Source organism: Manacus vitellinus, unplaced genomic scaffold (assembly GCF_001715985.3).
Source record: "Manacus vitellinus isolate BGI_N305 unplaced genomic scaffold, ASM171598v3 scaffold_60_pilon, whole genome shotgun sequence".
Lineage (NCBI taxonomy): Eukaryota > Metazoa > Chordata > Aves > Passeriformes > Pipridae > Manacus > Manacus vitellinus.
The window spans coordinates 2,764,499-2,784,835 of NW_021940687.1; the positions used below are offsets into that span (position 1 = coordinate 2,764,499).

At 57.5% G+C, this 20,337-nt stretch overlaps 1 protein-coding gene across 1 annotated transcript; it reads right to left on the reverse strand.

The window, feature by feature from the left end:
* Position 1: 1 nt before the first annotated feature.
* On the reverse strand, positions 2–15,218 carry LOC103763427 (diacylglycerol kinase beta; the record flags this gene model as incomplete). The annotated part of the gene is made up of 21 exons (XM_029963670.1): positions 15,152–15,218; positions 12,906–12,982; positions 11,712–11,877; positions 10,706–10,945; positions 9,710–9,880; positions 9,342–9,391; positions 8,680–8,754; positions 8,461–8,580; positions 7,442–7,559; positions 7,060–7,148; positions 6,543–6,659; positions 6,320–6,418; positions 6,014–6,127; positions 5,854–5,927; positions 5,659–5,733; positions 5,485–5,570; positions 5,191–5,280; positions 4,650–4,810; positions 3,703–3,767; positions 2,680–2,770; positions 2–25 (listed from the first exon to the last, which is right to left on the reverse strand). Coding segments are annotated over exons 1-21 (2,169 nt in total), but the record flags the coding sequence as incomplete, so codon positions are not given.
* Positions 15,219–20,337: the final 5,119 nt, after the last annotated feature.

Below are 20,337 nucleotides of genomic sequence, written 5' to 3' on the forward strand. Positions count from 1 at the left end.
TCAGGTCTAGCAGGGTCCCGTCACACTGCCAGGTACGTGGGCAGTGTCAGGACGTGGGGTTGGGGGGCTGGTGCCCATCCCCATGGAGCCCAGCCTCCTCTCCCCGCCACAGGAGCACAGTGTGACACTGGATAGTCTGCCGGGGTGACTGGGGCTGGAGATGCAAATACCCCCCCACGCTTTGCTTTCCTAGAGCTGACTACCGCCACCTCACCCTCCTTGTGCTGCTCTCCCCTCTATTTCCATAGAAATTTTACTACATGCCCAAAATGGCAGTTTTAAAAAGCAGATTCCTGGGAGATCACAGAAAACCTTGGCTGGGCTCAGTGCTGTGACCCAAAATAGGAGGCAACATCACCTCAACCCTGAAGCGACTTCCACCCAAGGAGCTCCAGCACATGATTCCCCACCTCCCCTTGTTCAAACTGACTCCAAAGGACTGGAAAGTTTGGCTGCCCAAAAAATAGCTCAAACTAGTTTGTTTTCAAGAGACACTAGGAAACTAGAAATGAGGCTGGAAGGAAATTATGGGAAAGGTGTCAGAGGGAAAAATGTCAGGTTCTGGAGTGAAAACCACAAGACAGCACACAGGACTGGCATCCCAGGTTTTGCTGTCGTACAGCAGGACTGCCCTGGCTGAAAATTCCCTGTAAAAGGAAAAATATCCATTTCCTGCAGCTTTCCCACAGGACTGAAGGCAGCAGCCATGGAAATGCATTTCTTAACTTCAGGTCTTCTCACACTATCCAGACGCAGATCCCCTTCCTAGATACCTCTGGTGGAAGCAGCTGCTTTCCCATCCAAGTGGAATTTCTTTAGAGCATTCCTATTTTCCTTGAGGCATCTGCTCTCTGCCTGCCACTCTGCACCTCAGCAAATCCCAGCACAGCTTTTTCCTTGCCTCTTGGTGATGCAAAGGCATCTCTGCTCTCACTTGCTGTGCCAAGAGGAATGAAACGGGCTGATAAGCCCCCGCTGTTGCTCTAACTCCAGTTGTTTTCCTCTAGCAAAGGTTTGGAGCTTATTTTTACCTCCCTCTTGGCCAACGCTGAGGACACCAGCCCCCTATATGCAGAGCTGGACGCTCACACGAGCAAACACCTCGGTGTGTCAGGTCTGTTCTGCCTGCCCTGATGCTGCGGGATCTTATTTTTAGCCTTGCACTGAAAGCAAAATGCAGGAATCTTCTAGTCTGGGAGGGAAGAACTATTTCTCCAGGGCTTGGAAAGGATGTAAATCATTTCATTCTCAATACATCTTAATGATATTGTGATGTGTAGGAAGAGAAAAGACCTCAACGCTTGAGCAGTGGGTACCAAGCGAAAGGGCTCCGATCTCTTGTGGGACGGACAACACAGCCTGAGCATCACCCCCAACTGCAGGCACCTTTCCCACCTGCCTGCAAGGCAGTGGGAACCAACCCAGCCACGGTGGGATGGGGGTGAGTTGGCTGCCCAGGGTGCGGGACGATGGGATGCTGCAGGAGCCTGTTCCTGCCCACAGCTGCCCACGCCTGCCCACACACCCACGGGCAGGAGCGATTCTCCCTGTGGAGTCCTCCCTGGTTTGCGTGCCAGAGAGCTACAATGGGCCCTTTGAGCAGGGGCAGCTGACGGCGTGCTGGCAGCGAGGCTGGAAGGAGAAATTTGCAGCTGGGGGAAAAAGCAAATTCATTTCCAGGAGTCGTGGAGGGAATGAGTGCCAATTTCCAAAACAAAACTGCCATTTCTCTGCAAGGCTGACAGTTGCCTGGGAGCCGAGGGAGGACAGGCTGCTGCTTTCAACTTCATATACTGTGGGATTAACACTTTCCTGCCAGTGGACTCAGCTGGTGGGGATGTTCGGTGGGGAGCACCTGGCAAGGAATGGGGGGCACCTCATGCCCATCTCCAGCAGCATCGAACCCCACAGACACAGACTTTATCTACCCTGGGACCCTGCTGCATGGATGGGGAGGGGGGTGAGATGGTTTTGATGCTGCTCTTACTCCTTCCCACCAGCTTCTACAGGTGCAGCTACCCATCTTGGGCTTTGGGAAGGGATGAAACTCCGGGTCTAGAAACAGGCATAAAAATTGCTCTGCCCATGACCCCAAGTCTGCAGGGCCAGCTCTCCAGGCTCTGCCCACTCTCTGCCCACCGCCAGCACCCCTGTGCCCGCCACCTGCTCTGATTCCCACCAGTCTCTTGTAGCAAGCACTGCTTTTCTCCCCTCACCCTCCAGCCTGAGTTATAAAAGGGTGGTTTATCCGGAGATAAGGAGAGACGGAAGTTTACGGCCGAACCCCCCAGCGCCTCCGGAGAAGTGACAGCGCTCTTAGCAACCATGGGCCCTCCTCCCAGCTCTAATTAAAGGCTGTTTCCATGTCATCCAACGAGTGCTGGGAGCAGCGTGAAGTTTATAGAGAGAATATTCCAGGCACGCTCTCGAATACAGCTGGAAGTGGGGAATACAGGCCCATTCTTCTGCCTGCAGCTGGCTGGCTTTGCAGCAAGTGCCGCGTGGTGGAATGGGTGGTCCTGCCAGCAACTGTGTCCTCCCACCACCGTGAGGGGTCAAAGCCATGGTGGCACCCTCTCTCCAAATAGTCAAAAGCCCTGCCTGAGGAACTTATGGCCAACAGCTCCCGAAAAGCCCTTGTGCCGTGGCTGGAGCCACGGACCACCCCAGGAAACCCACCTCCACCTCCACATAGTCGTGGAGCTTCTTGCAGGTGGCTGCAAAGGTCTCTGATGTTCCGAATTCGAAGTACCACAGCTTGTTCTTCATCCTGGGGCACAGAGACATGTCAGCATCCTGCTTGGAAGTGGTGCCTTGCCCCAGTTAGCAGCAAGATGAGCTGCCAGAGATTGTCTGGAGTTGTTGTGCTGGGGACATGAGCCATGGATGGGGACATGAGCTATGGATGGGGACACAAGCCATTCTGGAGAGGAACTGCCAGCATCATGACCCTAGGGAGTTATGTGATGGGACAAGGGGTGGCTCAGGCAGACCTGGCTTAGACACTCTGTGCAGGGGGAGGATGGGGGTGCTGGGTGCTCCCTTGGCATGGGACAGGTTAGTATATCTTGACAAGGCTGCCAGGGATGGGATACCCCATGGAGGGGATGTCTCACACCTCAGAACCCTCCTGGCACTATGTCAGGCAGCCCCTGACCATGGCTCGTCCCCTGCATCAGTTGTTGTGCCAGGCTTTGATGGGGGGCTGTAAGCTGTGAGGAGCTGTAAGCTGAGGGGAGCTGAATTTCAGGGCAGAACCAGACACTTTCATCCATTCAGGATTCTTCTAGCAGGTATTTCTGAACCTGGGGATGGGGATCACAAGCCACAGCTCCTGCTGCCATCACCCCATTTCCACATGCTCCAAGCACAGCAGGAGCGAGCTGTGACCTGCTGCCTGCCTGCCCTGCCCTCACTGCCTGGCCTGCTCCTGCCTGTCCTGGAATTCCATGCTAATTATAAAGCATGAATGAACGTAACTGGGTGCGTGGCCAAGTTCAAGCAGCCTGACACAACACACAGGGCTTGAAGGAGCACCCCAAACCTCTGCCAAGCCTTGCCCTGGACCTCCACCATGCCCTGTGCATGCCCTGCCTGTCTCCTAAGGCTGACCAAACACAAAGTCCCTTTGGCATGATGCATGGCCGCGTCAGGGTGTCCCCCCACACCCAGCTTTCCGGGGGGCTCCTGGGAAGCTGTTACCTGCTGTTGAATTTCTCAGGGTGCTTTTCTCGCATGATGTGGAAGCGGTGGGCGATGGAGGCGTCCTGTGGGGAGTGGGAGCACAGAGACATCAGTGGCACAGCACAGAAACCCCCGCTCTGTGCTCTGTGGCACAAGGACATGGTGTGGTGGCCATGCCGAGGCTATGGAGGGACCCTCAGCCAGGCTCCTCCCAAAGCTTGTTAAGTGAGATGTAATTAGTGCACTTGGCCTCCTTCCCTCATCACATTGAGGGGATGCTGAGGGGGGAGAGAGGGCTACCAGTGGGGCAGTGGGGCTCCAGGGACACTCTGCACCTTGACAGCCCCCCTAGCAGGGCAGCAGCTCTCCTGAAGCTCATCACACCCTTTCCTTAGGCAGGGTGGGGGTGTTTGGGTCCAACTCAGAAGCTGTCACCAAATGCCACCTGCTGTGACACCCCCTGGCAAGAGCTGATGTGAACCCAGAAGCATCCCATAGAGCTGCAAGTGGGTAGCCCACACCATGGCGGCACCCCTGGCCCAGGACAAAAGTGCTGCAAGCCCCTGGGAAGAGCAGGGCTTTCCCAAATCCCCCCTGCTCTCAGGATTGAGCCCCAGCACTGGGGGAAACCCCTGTGGCACAGGGCTGCCAGACTCCCCTGGGTCAGGAAAGCATGGGGGAACGTGGGTCTGAGCACCAAAGCAGGACTTTGCTGATGGGTGCTGTCTTGGCAGGTGAAGTGTCCTCGTCTCTGAGGCCCCAAACTTCTCTTGAACTCCATTTAAGCTCCTTTCACATTTTTCCCAGCGGAAAAGAGAAATCCTATGCCTGCTTACGTATCTAAGTGTCGTCATTGCAAATGACAATAAAACCAGAAAAACAAGGCCAGGAGATGGAGGGAGGCTGGGAATGTGAGCAAGGAGGAACAGGGAGGGAAAGACCCATCCTTGGTTCATGGAACTCACCACCCCAATGGAGAAGTAGTTGTTGATGATGGTGGATGGGACAGGATCTCCGTTGGCCTCCCTGTCACTGGGAATAACATCTATCTGCCAGCGGTCCAGCATCACCTCCGTGCTGTGCTCAATGTCTTTCAGGACCTTCATCAGGTTGCCTCCTTCATAGCCTGGAAGGAAAAGAGGAGGATGAAGGAGGATGAAGGAGGATGAAGGGGAGCACAGCCACATCACAGTTGGGTGTCAAGCGTCTGGGGGAGCCTGGGGCTGCTGCTATGCCACATCCTCACAGCAGTGGCAGAGATTTTGGCTAACGGTGGGGCTCTCCTGATGGAAAAAGCTGGGCAGGACCCAGCTGCAGGGGGGTTGAGAAAGCAGTGGCTGCTCTTTTAGGAGGGAGTGCCTGGAGGCACCAGGCTGAGATGAAGCTCTAACCACATCCCAGGAGCCCAGGAGTCCTCCCTGCCCTGCGATGGCACCCACCCAGCTACACTGGAGGGTCCCCCTGGGCAGTGTGGGCAGCCCCTGGGCAGCGCTCCTCTGGTCTCACCTCCTCCCCAGCGCAGGCACCGTGCCAGGTCATTGCCCGTTCCCAGGGGCAGGACAGCCACCGGCGGGTGCTTCACCAGGTTCGCCTTATCTGCAGTTCAAGGGGGAAGAGAGGTTTGGGGCTGACAAGGCTTATTCCTGCTCCTCTGCATGTCCCTCCTCGGCCAGCAGCCCGGGATGATGCTGTTGTCAGGACCCCCCCCACTTTCCCACAGGGAATATTGTGAATCTGTGGCAGATCACCGAGGATGCAGGCAGATGATGCTCTGTAGCAACACAGCCGTCCCTTGCTCACCTATGCAGTCCAGGATCCAACCCACCGTGCCGTCCCCTCCGCAGGCCAGCACACGGAAATCTGGAGTGTCCCGAAAGAAGTTCAGCCTGGAGAAAGCCAGGAGAGACAAGGTGTGAGGTGGGGGAGCAGGGGCTGGCAGGAGAGGGCAGAGGATCAGCTGCAGTGGCTCCGTACCCTGGCGCGGGCCCGCCGCGGTCCAGGTTGTACACTTGGCGTGGGTTGAGCAGGTAGTGAAACTTCCGAAGGACTCTGGGAAGAGGAAGGTGTGAGGAGCTTTGCGGAGGTGAGTCCCACACCAGGAGTGATGCGTGAGGGACCAGCAGCCCCCACCCAAGGCGGGATGCTCTCCCTGGGCAGGACCCCACCTACCGCTCCCCTTGCCTTCCTCCGCTCTTGGGGTTCACAAGCACCAGGAGTGGGTGTGTCCCGGGCCGGGGGCTGATCTGGAGGGCAGAAAATGGAGCTGTGAATTCCTGCCTGCTGCGGGCTCAGCGGCAGAGCTCACCTGCAGCCCAGTGCGGGAACCTACCTGCAGCCCTTGCCCATCCACTGTGGTGGAGTTGAACTTGAAGCCTTGGGTGTCCTCGGGGGTGGTGCTGGCAGGGGAGTCGCTCTCTGATCGTCGGCAGTGGGACTGCCTGTCCTTTGAGCAACAGAGGTATGGATGCCCACACTGCCCCAGAAGGCAGTGCCAGCACCTGGGGGAGGCAGGCTGGCCTCAGTGATGCCCTGATGGGTTCCTATCACCGGCAGCAAGGAGGGGGGCACTTACCAGAACAAGGGAGGCACTTACCACTACAATAGGGTCACGTACCAGGATGAGAGGGGCACTTACCAGGACAACCGGGCAGATGTAGGATGGCAACAAGATGTGGTCCCGCAGTGGGCCCCCATCGCACTCCGGCTTCACGTGGGAGGCACACTTGTTGTGGAGCTGGAGGGGCAGGAGGAAGGGATGCTGAGCAGGGGACACCTGCCATCTCCCACCTGTGAGCCTCTCCTCCCCAGGCTGACCGTGCAGGGGGCACTGTGGGTGCGCCCAAGCCCCCTGTACTCACGGTGACTTGGCACCAGACACAGTGCAGGCCGGTGATGCCCTGGTAGCACTTGATGCTCTTGTGACACCTGTCGCACTTGACGGGGGAATTGCCCTCGATCCAGGTGTGCTGCATCACCTGCAGGGCACAGGGGGACACTGCAGGCACACGACCGACCCACGGGCTTCTCCCTCCTGCTGAGGGCGGCTGCCACGATTTCAGAAGCTTGTCCTGCAGGGATGCTGACTGATCCAACCCAGCCCGCCACACAGCTGACTTCCCTCCCTGCTGTTCCATGCAGCACAGCAGGGACACCTGTTCCCCAGCCTGGAACCACGGCAAAACTCGGGGTTGAGGACCTGTGAGTGCCTGGGGACTGGGGACAGGGTGCATCCTGCAAGGTTTTGGATGCTGGGAATGCCCATGAGCTGCTGCCCAGGATGAGAGGGGCAAATCCCAGGGAAAAAAGCCATGTGGGATCAGAGCAGGAGACCAAGGGGCCAGGAGACCCACTGACTCAGAAATGCTGTCTACTCACGCTTGTGTTTCTCTTGGATTTAACGTAGGTACTGATGCAGGAGGCAATCTCTTTGGACACACACCTCTCATGGACTGTATACTTGCAGACTGGTGAGAGAGAAGAATCATAGAAAGAATCATAGAAGAATTCTTGGAAAACCCTTCTAAGACCACTGAGTCCAACTGTTGCCCCAACACTACCACTAAACCATATCCCCAAGTGCCACGAAGGAGATGGTGAGCATCGCTCTCCAGCATGGGAGCTGTCTCCTCCCCTCTCACCCTGCAGTACTCACGGGGCTCAGCACTAACAGGGACCAGTCCCCTCTCCCCAGGGCACTGGATGGGGTGGGAGCCACCAGCCTGGGGGTGTAACATGCTGGCAAGGATCCAGGACTCACAGGAGCAGCAGAGGCCCTGCTTGCGGACCCCCAGCAGCATGGTGCGGCAGAAGTTGCAGTAGGCAGGTTTCTTGAAGTGCTTCAGCCTCCAGGCATGCTGCCCATCATCCTTCACATTCTGCAGGGCAGTAGAGTGGAGGGTGAGGGGTCACTCCCCTGCTGCTGGGGGTCCCAGAGCCCTCAGCCCACCATTTTTATCGGCTTTTCATCCCCTTAAACCCCTCACTGTGTTTGTGGGAGTTTGCTCCCAGCAGGATCATGGGCTCCCCCTGCTCCCCTTCTCCCTGGTGTTTCTCCAAGCATGCAGGCTCTGGGCATGTCCAGCTCCAGGCACCAAGCTCCAGCTCCCACGGCCCCTTGGCACAGCCCAGCCACAGGGAGGATCTTGGTGGCTGACAGGAAGGTGACTCCACATCTGGGACCAGGCCATCACCACAGGGTGACAAAAGCACAAGCCTCTTACAGCTGGGGCCAGGCAAGAGTGCTTTGCAGGAGCCAGTTAAAATTCCTTGCTTTCTTGAATTTTCCTGCCAGAAAGCCTGCCCCCCACCCCCACCTCTCCATGGGAAGCATGGGCACCATGAGCAAAACCACAGATTTTTCCCTGCAAACTATTATCCAATGGCCAGGGATGCACCTGAAAGAAATTAAGGCCAAAAGGACGAAAAAACACCACAGAGAAATAAGGGGGGTTCCAACTGCCCCATCTCTGCTCTTTGAAGCTCACCCCATAAGAGGAGTTACCATTTTAGGTGCTCACCTTAATTTTTGATTAAATATTCATCTAACTGGATTATGCTGCAATAGCAAGGAGTGAGCCCAGCCTTCTTGGGCATGGCAGCTGGCAGTGACTACAGCTCAGAACTGAGCTTGGGAAGATCTGGGGGTAAAGGGGGCAGAGTGGGGGTGTCAAAAGGGTTGGGGGCCAGTGTAGGGCTGTGTGGTGGTGTATGAGTGCATAGTCTGTTGCTGGAGGCAGGCTGGATGCAGCCAAAGCAGGTCCCTGTGGGGGCACTCACCGTCTCCATCCCCAGGAGGACCAGCAAGGGGATGGTGGTCATGCCACCCCGGATCCATTCCTCCAGCGTCACAGTCCCATCATGATCATAATCTATCTCCTCCATCATCGCCTTCAAGATCTGGAGGAGGAAAAAAATGTAGAGATACGGTGATTCCAGCCACAACTCTGGCTGTGGATCCCCACATCTGCCCCAGCTGCCCCCAGCCCCAGCACTCACAGGCTTGAGCTCAGTGGAGTCCCACTCCAGGTACTCAGCCACGTGCACCATCTGGTTGATGATACGATCCAGCTCCTGAGCACAGAGAGACAGTGGTGCCCGATGCTTAGGAGAGGCTTCAGGCATGAGCAGTGTCCAGCCCCAAGCCCCCAAACTGGGGATGTATCAGGTTTATGTTTCCATATGCCCAAGGCCACCCCAGTCCCCACCCGCACAGGAGGGGCAGCGACACCCCAGTCCTCAGTGGGTGCTGGGAGTGGTCTTCTGCCCTGAAAACATGCAAGAAAATCTGCAGTAGGTTTTCCCTGGGAAAAACTATTCTGACAAACCAGATTTTTTTTCCAACAGGTTTCAAGGGCGATACCCAAAGAACAAAGAGAAAACATCCCGAGGGAGGAGCAGTGCATTTTTTCTCTTCTGAAATACCATGACCTGATGCAGAGCTACAATTCCTGGCTGGGTGGATTTTTTCTTGCTGCTTCTGGATGCAGTGGAGCTGGCATGCGTCTCCCAGCCCTGTGGTCCAGCTGCTGCCTTCCTCCTCCTTTCCCATACTGCTGCCCAGCTCAGAGCACCTCATCTTGGGAGTGGGCACCTCGGTAGTGCCCTACCTGCTTCCAGCCCCCCGAGGAGCCCCCTCTTTGTCTCTCATCAAGGCTCACCGAGCTGTCCAGGAGGCCGTTTCCATCAGTATCGTAGAGGCGAAACATAACTGGAGGGAGGAGAGAAGCTGCTGATAGAGCCCAGTCCTGGAGCACCCCGGGGCACCCCAGGCACCCAGCTCCATGCTGCTGGGGCTCTGAGGTGGGAGCAATGCTGTGCCAGCTCAGCTGGGGTGAGATGTGACCCTGGGGCTGGGGGGTATCAGAGTAAAGCCCCTCTGCCAGCCATGGGTAACGCACCCAGGAGCAGAGGGGGATGCTGAGTGGTTTTCCCAAATGGGCAGGAACATCCAGCTCTGCACCCTTCCTTGGGCAAACCCCCCTCAGGTGACCCCCTCCACACGGCACAACCACAGGGTCCCACTTACACTCCAGCTTGTCCTCTGCTCGTCCCCTCTCCAGCAGCGACAGGTAGCAGACGATGTCCTTCAGGTGGACCACCTGGGCCAGGGCGGTGGGGGGTGGAGCAGGGGGGGCTTTCAGGGAGCTGGGGCTCTTCCGCAGGCTGAAGGGTAACCTCTTCTCCACGCTCCTCGTGCCTGTGGGCAGGAAGAGAGGCCACACGCAGGAATGGCACTGGGCCCAAAGTCATCCCCAGGTGGGCCACGGAGGCTCTGCAGGCAGGGACCCATTCGTCATGGGGCCGAGTGGCACCACAGGGGAAGGGCTGGGGACACAAAGGGGGTGTGGGGCTGGGGCCCATCACGGGATAAGAGCTGGAACACAGAGAGGATGTGGGGCTGGGTGACACTGCTGGAGTAGGGTTGGGAGCACAAAGGGGGCCCGGGGCTGGGTGTCATTGCTGGAGCAGGGCCGGGCACTGCCACTCAATCCCTGGGGCACAGACTCCCATCCCTCAATCACTGCAGGTGCAGGCTGGATGAGTAGTCAGAGCCCATGGGGACATGTCCTGACGGGGATCAGCACCCACCCAGAAGGAGTGAGAAGCTCAGTGGGCAGTGAGGCAGCTTGCTGGGGTGCCAGGACAGCCCACGCTCACTGCTGCCCGTGCCGACAGCAGCCTTTGGCAGATGGTGGCTCTTGGCAGAGGGGCCCTTCCAATGCTTGCCTCCTCGGGGGCTGGCAGGAGCCGGGCAGGGGGCAGCCATGACTCACCACCCCATTTCCCCCTCCCTACGAGATGCTGCCGGGTAATTAAGGCATTGACTGGTGGGGGCTCTGTGGGATGGGATCAGTGGCTTAAGTTTGCCAAGCAAAGGTGTCAAGATGACAAGAACACTCAGAGCTTGGGAGGTCACCACCACTGTGACGGGGACTTGACCAGCTGCACTGCCAGGGCACGGAAACTGCAGAGGGCTTGTCACTGCCTGTGTCCCCCCACGTGGAGTCCCAGCCAAGCTCACCTGGAGACTGAGGGCTGAGCAGAGACACGGAGGAGATCCTTGAAGAGCCTGAGGAGTTGTGAGCAGAAGCGGTGCCGGTGGTGGACTTCTGGGAGGATGATCTAGACCAGCTGGGGGAGGCACTGGGGATCGATGCTGGGGTGAGGGATACTGGCTGCAGCTCAGCCACGTTGCTGTGGCAGCTCTTGGGCTCAGGAGTGTGTCGTCCCAGGGCACTTCGAAGCATTTTCCCATTGATCCCTGCAAAGTAAGATATATGCCCGGGGCAGTGTGACACCAGGGTGCCTGCGCCCCTTACTCCAGGAACTGTGTGCTGAGTGCTCGCCCTGGGTCCTCTCTGCTAGCCCCATGCCTCTCTGTCTTAGCATCTCAGCCCCAGGGATCTCTGAGAGCCACCATGGGTGGCCCCCTCAATCTGTCCCTGTCCCAGTGGCTCCCAGCAGTGCTTCCATCCCTGGATGATGTCCACCACGGTTCTTGGGACCAGACAGGGAGGATGTTGTCCTTCACCATCAGCCAGAGTCCAATGTCCGAGGACGTTCTCCTTTTCCTTTTGCAATTTATAGTCCTTTCAGTAGATGTCTCCATGAGCCACAAATCCACTCGGAAAGGGCTGGGGGAGGCAGACTTGGGTGCTTGGCACACAACCCCTGCTCCAGGTGCTGCTGAGTGCAGGGTGGCTGCCTGCACCAGTACCTGTGACAGGGGCATAGGCCACCTCACTCTGGATGGAGATGCTGACCTGGGCTCTGAATGCACAAAGGAAAGGGAGGAACCAGTGCCGTGGTGCCCTGTGGGTGCCCATCCTAGGGAAATCCCTCCCTGGAACAGCAAAGGGCCCTGGGAGCCCACCCATCGGATGGAGAAGAACTGGGTTGTGTGCCGGCCCCGATGCCACCCACTTCAGGTGCCACTCCCCAACCTCCATCCCCGTGAGCAGTTTGGGAGCAACCCCACCATGCCTTGGTGCCCCGGCATGCCCAGCTGGGTGGCAGGGTGGGCTCACCGAGGCTGCTGTGCTGTGAGACACCGGGGCTCTGGCGCTGGGTCTCGGGGGAGGCTTGGCATATCTTACGCTTGAAGGAGGTGAAGAGGTGTTGGCAGAGCTCCTCAGGCACATCTGCCTCCAGGTAGGTCTTCATGAAGAGGCGGAAGCCCTCGTAGTCGATGGGCTGGGGAGGAGACCAAGGAGGAGGATAGAGGTGCCCCAGGCACACCAGGAGGGTGCAGAGGAGGAGGATAGAGGTGCCCCAGCCATACCAGGAGGGTGCAGAGCGGCCAGCCTGGGTGGGGCTCCATGCCCTCGGCCCCCCTCACCGGGCACATCAGCTACACAGCCCTTCCTAAAGCTGCTGGCTTCCCAATTCCCAGTGTGGGATATAACCTAAAGGGACCCAGAGGCAGCAGGGCCAGAAATGTCCAGTGCCAGTGTGGCTCAGCCAGGCCAGTGGTGCTGGGATCAGGCTCAACAGCCAGGGCAGGAGCTGAAGGAGTGGCAGGGAAGGGCAGAGCAGCAGGACCCTCCAGCCTGCCCCCAGCCCCTGGGGACTGTCATCCTCCTGAGGTCTCCTCCCCTCCTCCTTCCCCACTGAGCATTGCCACTGTGTGGGGATGATGCCTTCCCAATGGCTTTTGTGGACCCAGCTGGAGTGAGGGTCCTGTGGTGCCCTGGAACAGTGGAGTAGCTTTGTGCCCTTCCTCACCATGGTCAGCCGACTGACATTCCTCATTTTGCCTCGATTCTAGTGATTACAGCCCCCGTGGAAGGCTCTGTCCTGCTGGCACACTAAGAGGTCTCTCTGAAATCACTACTCAGAAAAAATAATCCCAGCCTTCTTCGGGGGAGAGTGAGAAGGCACAGACCCCTCCCGTCACCACACCGGCAAAGTAATTTGCTTTTCAGGGAACAGTAAATCTCTCCCACATTCTGCCTGGCAAGGGAATGCCCCAAAAAGCTCTCAGCAAGGCAGCCAGCTGCCAGCACCCATGGCAACATCACTGGGATGGGGTGGTGTGCATGGTCCCCAGGATGGCCAGGGAGTCCAGTCCTGGGAGCACGACCATGGGGAGAGTTGGGGGACAGCCAGCCAGCCCTGCCTTCTCCCAGCTGCTTTCAGGGATGGGAGCCAGGCTGGGGGAGCTAGCAGGGGGCCAGGAGCTGCCAGCAGCACAGGGGAATGCTGGCAGGACAGGGCCATACCTGTTCGGGGTTGTACCTCGAGAGGACGCCGTCCCCATGGAACTCCTCCAGGACATCCTTGAGCTTCTTGGTGGAGTCTGGGGAGACAAAGGCACCATGCTGAGCATGGCCACGCTGAGCACCCTTTGTCATCCACGAGCAGGATGGTGCAGAGGGGTTTATCTGCTGGATATACAATTTCTGAATCCTTCCATGCCTGGAAGGGGCCATCCATGCCCTGCTTCCCCTTCCACCTTCAGAGGGCAGGGCAGTTATGGAAAGCTGGCCTGGGAGCTTTACATATATAGAGAGCTTCCTCTTACCTGTATGAAAATGAACACAAACCCAGAGCAAAGCAAGGAAAGCCCAAACCACTCCCCAGTCCTGGCTGCTCGGGAGGGGATGCTGAGCACATCCCTGAATGTCCCTGCCCCAGTGCAGGGCTTTGGGTGAACAATGGCACCTCTTGGCAGCCCCAGCCATCCCAGAAGCTGCCTTGGGCTGCCCACTGGCATCCTTAGGAGGTGCCAGGAGGGAGAAATAGAACAGTATCCATAGAATCATGGAATCATTTAGGTTGGAAAAGCCCTCTAAGATTGTAGAGTCCAAGCATTAACCCAGCACCAGTGCCAAGCCCACTGCTAACCCATGTCCCCAGGTGTCACATCTACATGGCTTTTAAATCCCTCCAGGCATGCTTGTTTCAGTGCTTGACAACCCTTTTTAGGGAAGAACTTTTTCCTCATGTCCAATCTAAACCTCCTCTGGTGAAGTCTGTGGTCGTTTCCTCTTTGGATTGCTCTGTGCTAACTTCTATACAAGCAGTAATGACCTTCCCTGGCTGGGTGTCGTCAGGGCTGGAGTGTCTGGAGGGACATTGGTCCTTCCAAAATAGAGAAAAACAGGAAAAGAAGGAAAAAAAAAAAAGATCAAGGGGAGGGAACATTCAGCCTTCACCTTCGCACACATGTCTGGGCACGTGCATTTAAAAGGTTCTTGGACACACTAGCCCTGTTAATTACTGTGAAATCCTCTCTCTGAGTGGGGGCTGTGCTGGCTCCGATCTCCCCCGCCCTCCACTGGGGATGGAACTCGGCACTGGACCACAACTGTCTGGGATGTCTAGGGTGTTCAAAAAGGGGTTTCCTGGCCATAGGGCTGGGATGACCCCCCCAGCCCTGCTCTCCAGCCCAGTGCCAGGCCACCCTCCTGGGGAGGAAGCAGCTACCCATGTTGCAGCCTTGCTGGCCACACTTCAATTAACGAAATGAAGATGCTGTCTGTGTTTTGAGCCCAGCGTTACAGATGGTGTTTTAGGGTCTGGGATTCAGCAAAGCAGAGCCCATCCTCCAGAGAGGCAGGATGAGATGCAGAGAGGGATAATGCACGCACACCTCTGCCTGCATCCCCACCTGCCCCTGCCTGAGGTCTCTGGATGAGGAGCAGAGGCCTGGGGAGAACTTGCCCCCACTCTCATCCCTTTGATACACAGTGTCCCCAAAGACAGCCTCAGAGGGTGCTCGGGGTCCTCTTTGCCTCTCAGTCCTCCCCCATCCAGCCTGCTCACCCCAGGGTCATGCCAATCCTGCAAAGCAACACTCCTGAGATTTTACACCCCTTCTTCCTTCATCCTGTCATCCTGGCTGGGCTTTCCTGCCCATCCTGCCCTGCTCTCAGCTCCTCCCTGGGCTGTGCTGCTTCTCTGTCAACTGCTGTGAAGAGCACACCCGGCTCTTTGGCAGGCAGGACCTCAAGGACTTGGTTTCAGACCCCTGGGCTTTGCCCAGGCTCCCTCTCCAGCTGCTCCCAGCCCCAGAACCCTCCGGCAGTGCCACCAACCTCCATCCCTCGGCAGGAGCTGCAGAAGGTTGCTCTTCAAAAGCACTAAGGAAAATTACCACAGAGGGCTGGCAACCCAAGGCAAGCTGTGGAGCAGCTCCGTGTGTTTGGGAAAAGCCAGTCTGCTTTCCTGGTTGGCATTTCACTTTGCTAACGAACGTGGGAGCCCAACGCCTTCAGAGGGACTGAGCCGTGCTCACGTGTCCAGCCCCCAGAGCTCAGCTAAATCCTCCCAGGCATGCAGGCACAGGGATCCCCACCAGCCAGTGTTGGGGGTCAGGGACCTTCCCAGCCTCCCCATCCAAGATCTAAGGAGTTACCTAGTTCTCCAGGAGGACACTATGAAAACGTAGGGTGCCAGTCTGGCACAGATCAACGGGACTTTTCGACCCCTTCTCCCTGTCCCAGGAGGGGCAGAGGGTACTCACAGTCTGTGTACTGCTGGAGCTGGGCAAACTCGGTGGGGCTGAGCGAGATCCACATGCCATCGCTCATCTTTGGGCAGCAGGGCCCGTGGCGAGGGCCACTGGCTGCTGTGCTGTCGTGCCGGGCTCAGTGCCACAGGTCCCCGCCGTCCACTCGGTCACACTGGCACTGCGAGGAGCGTGGGAAGGTCTTGGACTGCTGGTATCATCCTGCTGAGCCCGTGGGCAGTGAACCCCAGAGCTTCAGGGCACCTGGTCAGCACCTTCCTCCCTGTAGGGGGGCAGAAAGAGAGGAGGAGGTCAGCAGTGCCTTGCCCACGGCGGGCAGGGGCTGGGTCCTGCTGCACTGGCTGCCCTGCCACAGTGCCCCGGGGAACAGCCACCTTCAGCAGGGGGATCTGTGGGGCAGGGGGTGCGTGAGCTTGGAAATGGGGTGCCAGGGTGCTTTCCCAGCTGGGAAGGGCCCCCCACTGCAGATGTGGGGGACACTTCCTCCAAGGAACAGGGAGGGGAGTGTGTGGGCTGCAGCAGGGGATTGGTAGAAAGAGGGGTGAGCACAAGGGTCAGGGCACCTCGCTGTGTGACCATCCCCGGTGCTTGGTGTCCCTGGGGACAGTCCCCAGCATTTTCCAGGGGAACCCAGCATGAGGAGCAGAAGGAAGGGCACAATTAATTACAGAAGACACAGCACCTGGAGGCAGGGGATCCAAAAGAGATGAAACTTCCAGCTCACTCCACCTCTAAAGCTGGTGGTGACCGTCAGAAAATCATTGTAAATGAAAATCTACAGTCAAAACTGAGTACAAGGGGAAAATCTGTGTCACAGAGAAACCCCAACCAAGGGGCCCTCTCCAGCCCACACATTTTCAGGTTTCAAAACTGATTAGTTTTTTCATTTAACCAAATTGGTCATCAGGCAAAGGGCAACATTTGGAGGGGGTGGTTGTTCTCCAAGGAATTCGATCTTCATTTTAGGGTCCTTTCCCTGCCAAATGTTGGCTCCCAGTTTCCACCAGCCTGAGCTCTCTCCGGATGGACTGGAGAAAGCAGAGCAAGGATGAGCTGAGAAAGGGGTCACAGGACTTGGGGTGTTGCTCAAGGAGCACCCACCCCCCAGCTGACTGCACGTCTTCATTCACAGAAAAAGGTGTTTGATTAAAGTGTGTGAGTCTTTTGTGGGAGTTGTCAGGTCTCACGTGCCACACCAATCCCAGCTGGTGTCCCTAGGGACATTCGCATAGGGGATGCACCAGCAGCAGTCACTTAACCCCTCATTCTTAGGGCTTTCCCCAGTATTTCTTTACTAATGCTATTTTGGCTTTATAGTCAGCTGCTACAAGTGCTCCAGGCAAGACGTGGTCCAGGAACAAAGCCTGGTGTTGGCGGAGGAGGGAACAAATCCTCCTCAGGGCTGTGGGGAGGATGGTGACCCCTGAGTGAGCAGTACAGGGCTGAGCACCCATCTGGATGGCTGCCAAGGGGTTTTCCAGCTGCAGGGAGTGACTGCACATCTGGAGAGGAGCCACCAAACCCTGGGCATACATTTGCTGGAGTTAAACGTCATGACAATGCTTAGTCCTGCTCAGTCCTTTCCTCCTGGGAGGACACAGCTGCTGGAGCCTTGTTCCACCCCTCCATGGCCTGGGGCTTCTTGGTTCCTTCTGAGGCTGCCTGGAGGGCTGTGGAGCTTGGGGACCCTACAAAATGCTGCTTCTGCCCAGAGTGCTGGGGGGACGGCTGTCCCAGGATAGGGAGGAGTGCCCTCACTGCTCTGCCCTGAGGCACCTGTGGGGAGACAACACATAATCCTGGAGGAAATGTCACCTTCCCACACTCATTGGGGCTCTGTGGCCTCACAGCAACTCACCTCCAGCCTATGGCTATCCCAGCTTATCCTGGCAGCTCTTTGTCCCCATGCCACCAACTGGGGACAGGCTGGATGCAATGGTGGTAGGGCTAGGAAAGAACTACCTCATGTCTTTCCACACTGCCATCAGTTTTGTGGGAATCTTCATCTCGGGAAAAGCACAAGCAAGAACATGGTGTTTGCTCCTTTCCTGGTTGATCAGTTTGTCCCAAAGTATCTCCAAGGCTGGCCCAGAAGAACTCAATCCATAAGAAACCCCCAAAAGTGCACGCAGACTTCATGTTTCCTGGCAAATGAGCTGTTTGGTTTGATCAGAACCTATTTTTCATTCTAAATTTATCCAAGGAGAGGCTGAGAGCACAGAGCTAGTTAGAAGGAAAGGCAAAGCGGGGGGGACATGGCTGGCTCCAGCTGCCTGAAGGAGCTCGGGAGCACTGAGCCCTCCCATAACAGACGGCAGCAAAAATATCCCTTCCTTCTTTTAACGACGGGTGATGGGGCGGCACCAAGCGGAGCTAATTGGGCTATCCCAAGGGGCTTTCCCCCAGCAAAAGCTGGAATAACAAATGCCACTTCTGGCAAGTCAGCCTTGGATTTCAGGAAGGGCAGGAAAAAGCCTCCTTAGGAATCCAGCTGCTCCTCGTTTGGCTGCCCTCTGAATTGTCAGCGGCAAATTATGTACTATTAAATCAAATTTGCCTCTCGCTAAAAATAGCTCCCTACTAGTGTTACAAATAACACCGGATTACCCTGCCTGAAAGCGCTCACCGGGACGTGGCCCCTCTCCCCCTCCTCACTCCGTGCCCGCCAGCCGCGCGCGTGGGCTCGGCCGCTCCGCCGGCACCGGCGTGGCGTGACTCGGGGCAGCTGAAGTGGCTGGGGGAGGATGGAGAGGGGGGAGCCCGGAGTCCCCCAAACCCTCCCAGGGGATTAGGTGGTGCTGGAGCCCTTGAGAAGCTGCATGGAGCATCCTGCCAGCCCCGGTGATGAAGGAGGTGCCATGGGGAGCATCGATGGGGACAGGCAGATATGCGGCTCAGTGGGAGCCAGGGCCTGGCCATGTAGGGCCTGAAACACGTCAACAAGGGAAATGCCAGGCGGGAGCTGGACATGGGCCAGTCCCCGTGGGTGAGTGGAGCCCGGACAAGCAGCAGGACCAAGCCACCAGGAACATCTCCATAACCCTGAGAAAGGGCTGCCCATGGGCACCGCCAATGTCCAGGGATGGGAGTCTCCCAGAAGCAGCGATGGGACAGCAGAGGAGCTGTTTTTCCAGCCAGACACCCTGCCAGAAGCCTCCCCACCAGCCCCTGGCTGCTGGCTGCCCAGTGCTGCTGAGGATGGAGGACCTAGCTCCTCCATCACACCACCGTGGCATTGGGAGGGCCTGTTCCACTGACACCCACCTGGCATCTCCGGGACTGGATCTACTGATGGGGACCTAGTTCTGCCCATGCTGGAGCAGAGAACCAGGGGCAATGGGACGGCAGCTTCCAGGTGCTGGCAGAGCCTCCAGCCTCTGACCAGCTCCACAGGAGCATGTGGATGGGGCTGCAGCCCGTGCCCTGCAGGAGATTTCTGCTTCAGATGCCCTTTGGGAAGGAAAAACATGATCTGTCTCCTTGAGCTTCAGGATACAGCAGGAGGAGGGAACACTCCTGCCAGGCACACGCACAGGGGCACGTGCAGAGGCTGTGGCTCCCCAATGGCAGCACAGGACGACGCCGGGCCCTTGCCTGTGTCCCTGCCCAGGCCTGCAGAAAGCCACAGTCAAGTGACACATCTCCTCCTGGGGCAAAGCACGGCAGGTCCCTGCAGGAATGGCATTTTCCAGCCCGCCCGCCCCATCTTTTGGAAAGATCAGCCTATTTTTGTGTTGGATGGGGAGAGGCCCCTGAGGCGGTGGGTGGAGTGTAAATCCCTCCTGTCCCACTGCAGCAAGCAAACCCCAACCAAGTCACGCTCAAACTGTTTTCTGCATTGACAGAAGGCACTTTTCTGCATTTTGCCAGCCCAAGAGGACACTCAGGATCAGCCTTTTCTATTCTCCAAGCCTGTTGCTGTCTACACATTCCCCTGGCCCTTTGACCACCCACCCACACAGAGCCAGGCATGCTGTCCGGGTACCTCACACCAACTTTGCTTTGAGTTCTGAGCACCTTCATGGCACACAGGCAAGGAAAGGTGCTGGCAGAGGTGCCCAGAGCATCCTTGCTCTCCCACACAGGGACGAGGGTGGCCACGGCCAGTCCTCTGGCCCCAGAGTTGGGCTGTGGGTGTACTGACTCCCAGCTGGGCGCTGGGAGGGCTCGGCTCAACCCTGTGTCAGCGGGGACCCAGCATAGCACCCCTGGAGCTCACCCCCACCCAGGGCCAGGACAGCTCGGTTCACACCCCAGGGACACCAACAACTTCCTGACTTACTACTGTTGCCTTTTTAGAGAATAATTTTGCTGGCTGAGTTCAGGGCAGACTGGATCTGAGCTAGGATGCCTTCGGAGCAAGATTCATCCCCTCACCGCTGTCCCTGCAGGTCCCAGCCAGACCAGACCTTGTCTCATGGAAAAGACCCTTCCCATGCCAGACAGGGAGGCAAATGCTGGCCCTGCAGCCTAGGGGATGGGATTCTCCCTGGGATCCCACCCCCATCACCAAGCCCAGGGCTTCAGAAACACTACAAACCTGGCAGAGGGAAGCTCTGGCTCTCTCCCTGTGGAAATCCTGCAGCCATGGGTACCATGGGTTAACCACACCTTGTGTAGGATAACATTGCATTCTGATAGCTTTGAAATACATTCTTCTCCCCTTTCATCTCCCAACACAACCTGCAGAACAAGTCCCATCCAGCCTCCTTCCACAGGCCAGGCACGCTGAGTACCTTCTCGGTCCTTCTGCCCTCCAAAGCCAACGGCCCCAGCAATTTTTACTTAACAAGAAAGACACTAACGAGCTTTTCTGGCCTGGCAACACATGGGAACGGCTGGATCAGGCTGTTCTTCTGCCCAGCCAAAGGATGGGTGGTTTTATAGCCAGGCTGAGAACCAACACATGCTGAGACACCAGTGAAGGTGGCATAGCCCCTGGGCTGTGTTAGGGGCTCGCTGGCTGCCATGCTCCCCACCCTGGGGACAAGAGGATGCTGCCCTCTCCTTCTCCACCCTTTGGGAAGCATTTCCCAGGGGCTGAGCCAACGCCCGGGCACCGGGAAACCCGACACCCCAACCCCAGCGCTGCCCCGTTCCTTCAACGCCTGCACCGCTCCCCAAACCGCTCGGGAAGGGGTCACGACCAGCCCGGGGAGGGTCGCGGACTCCGAGGGCAG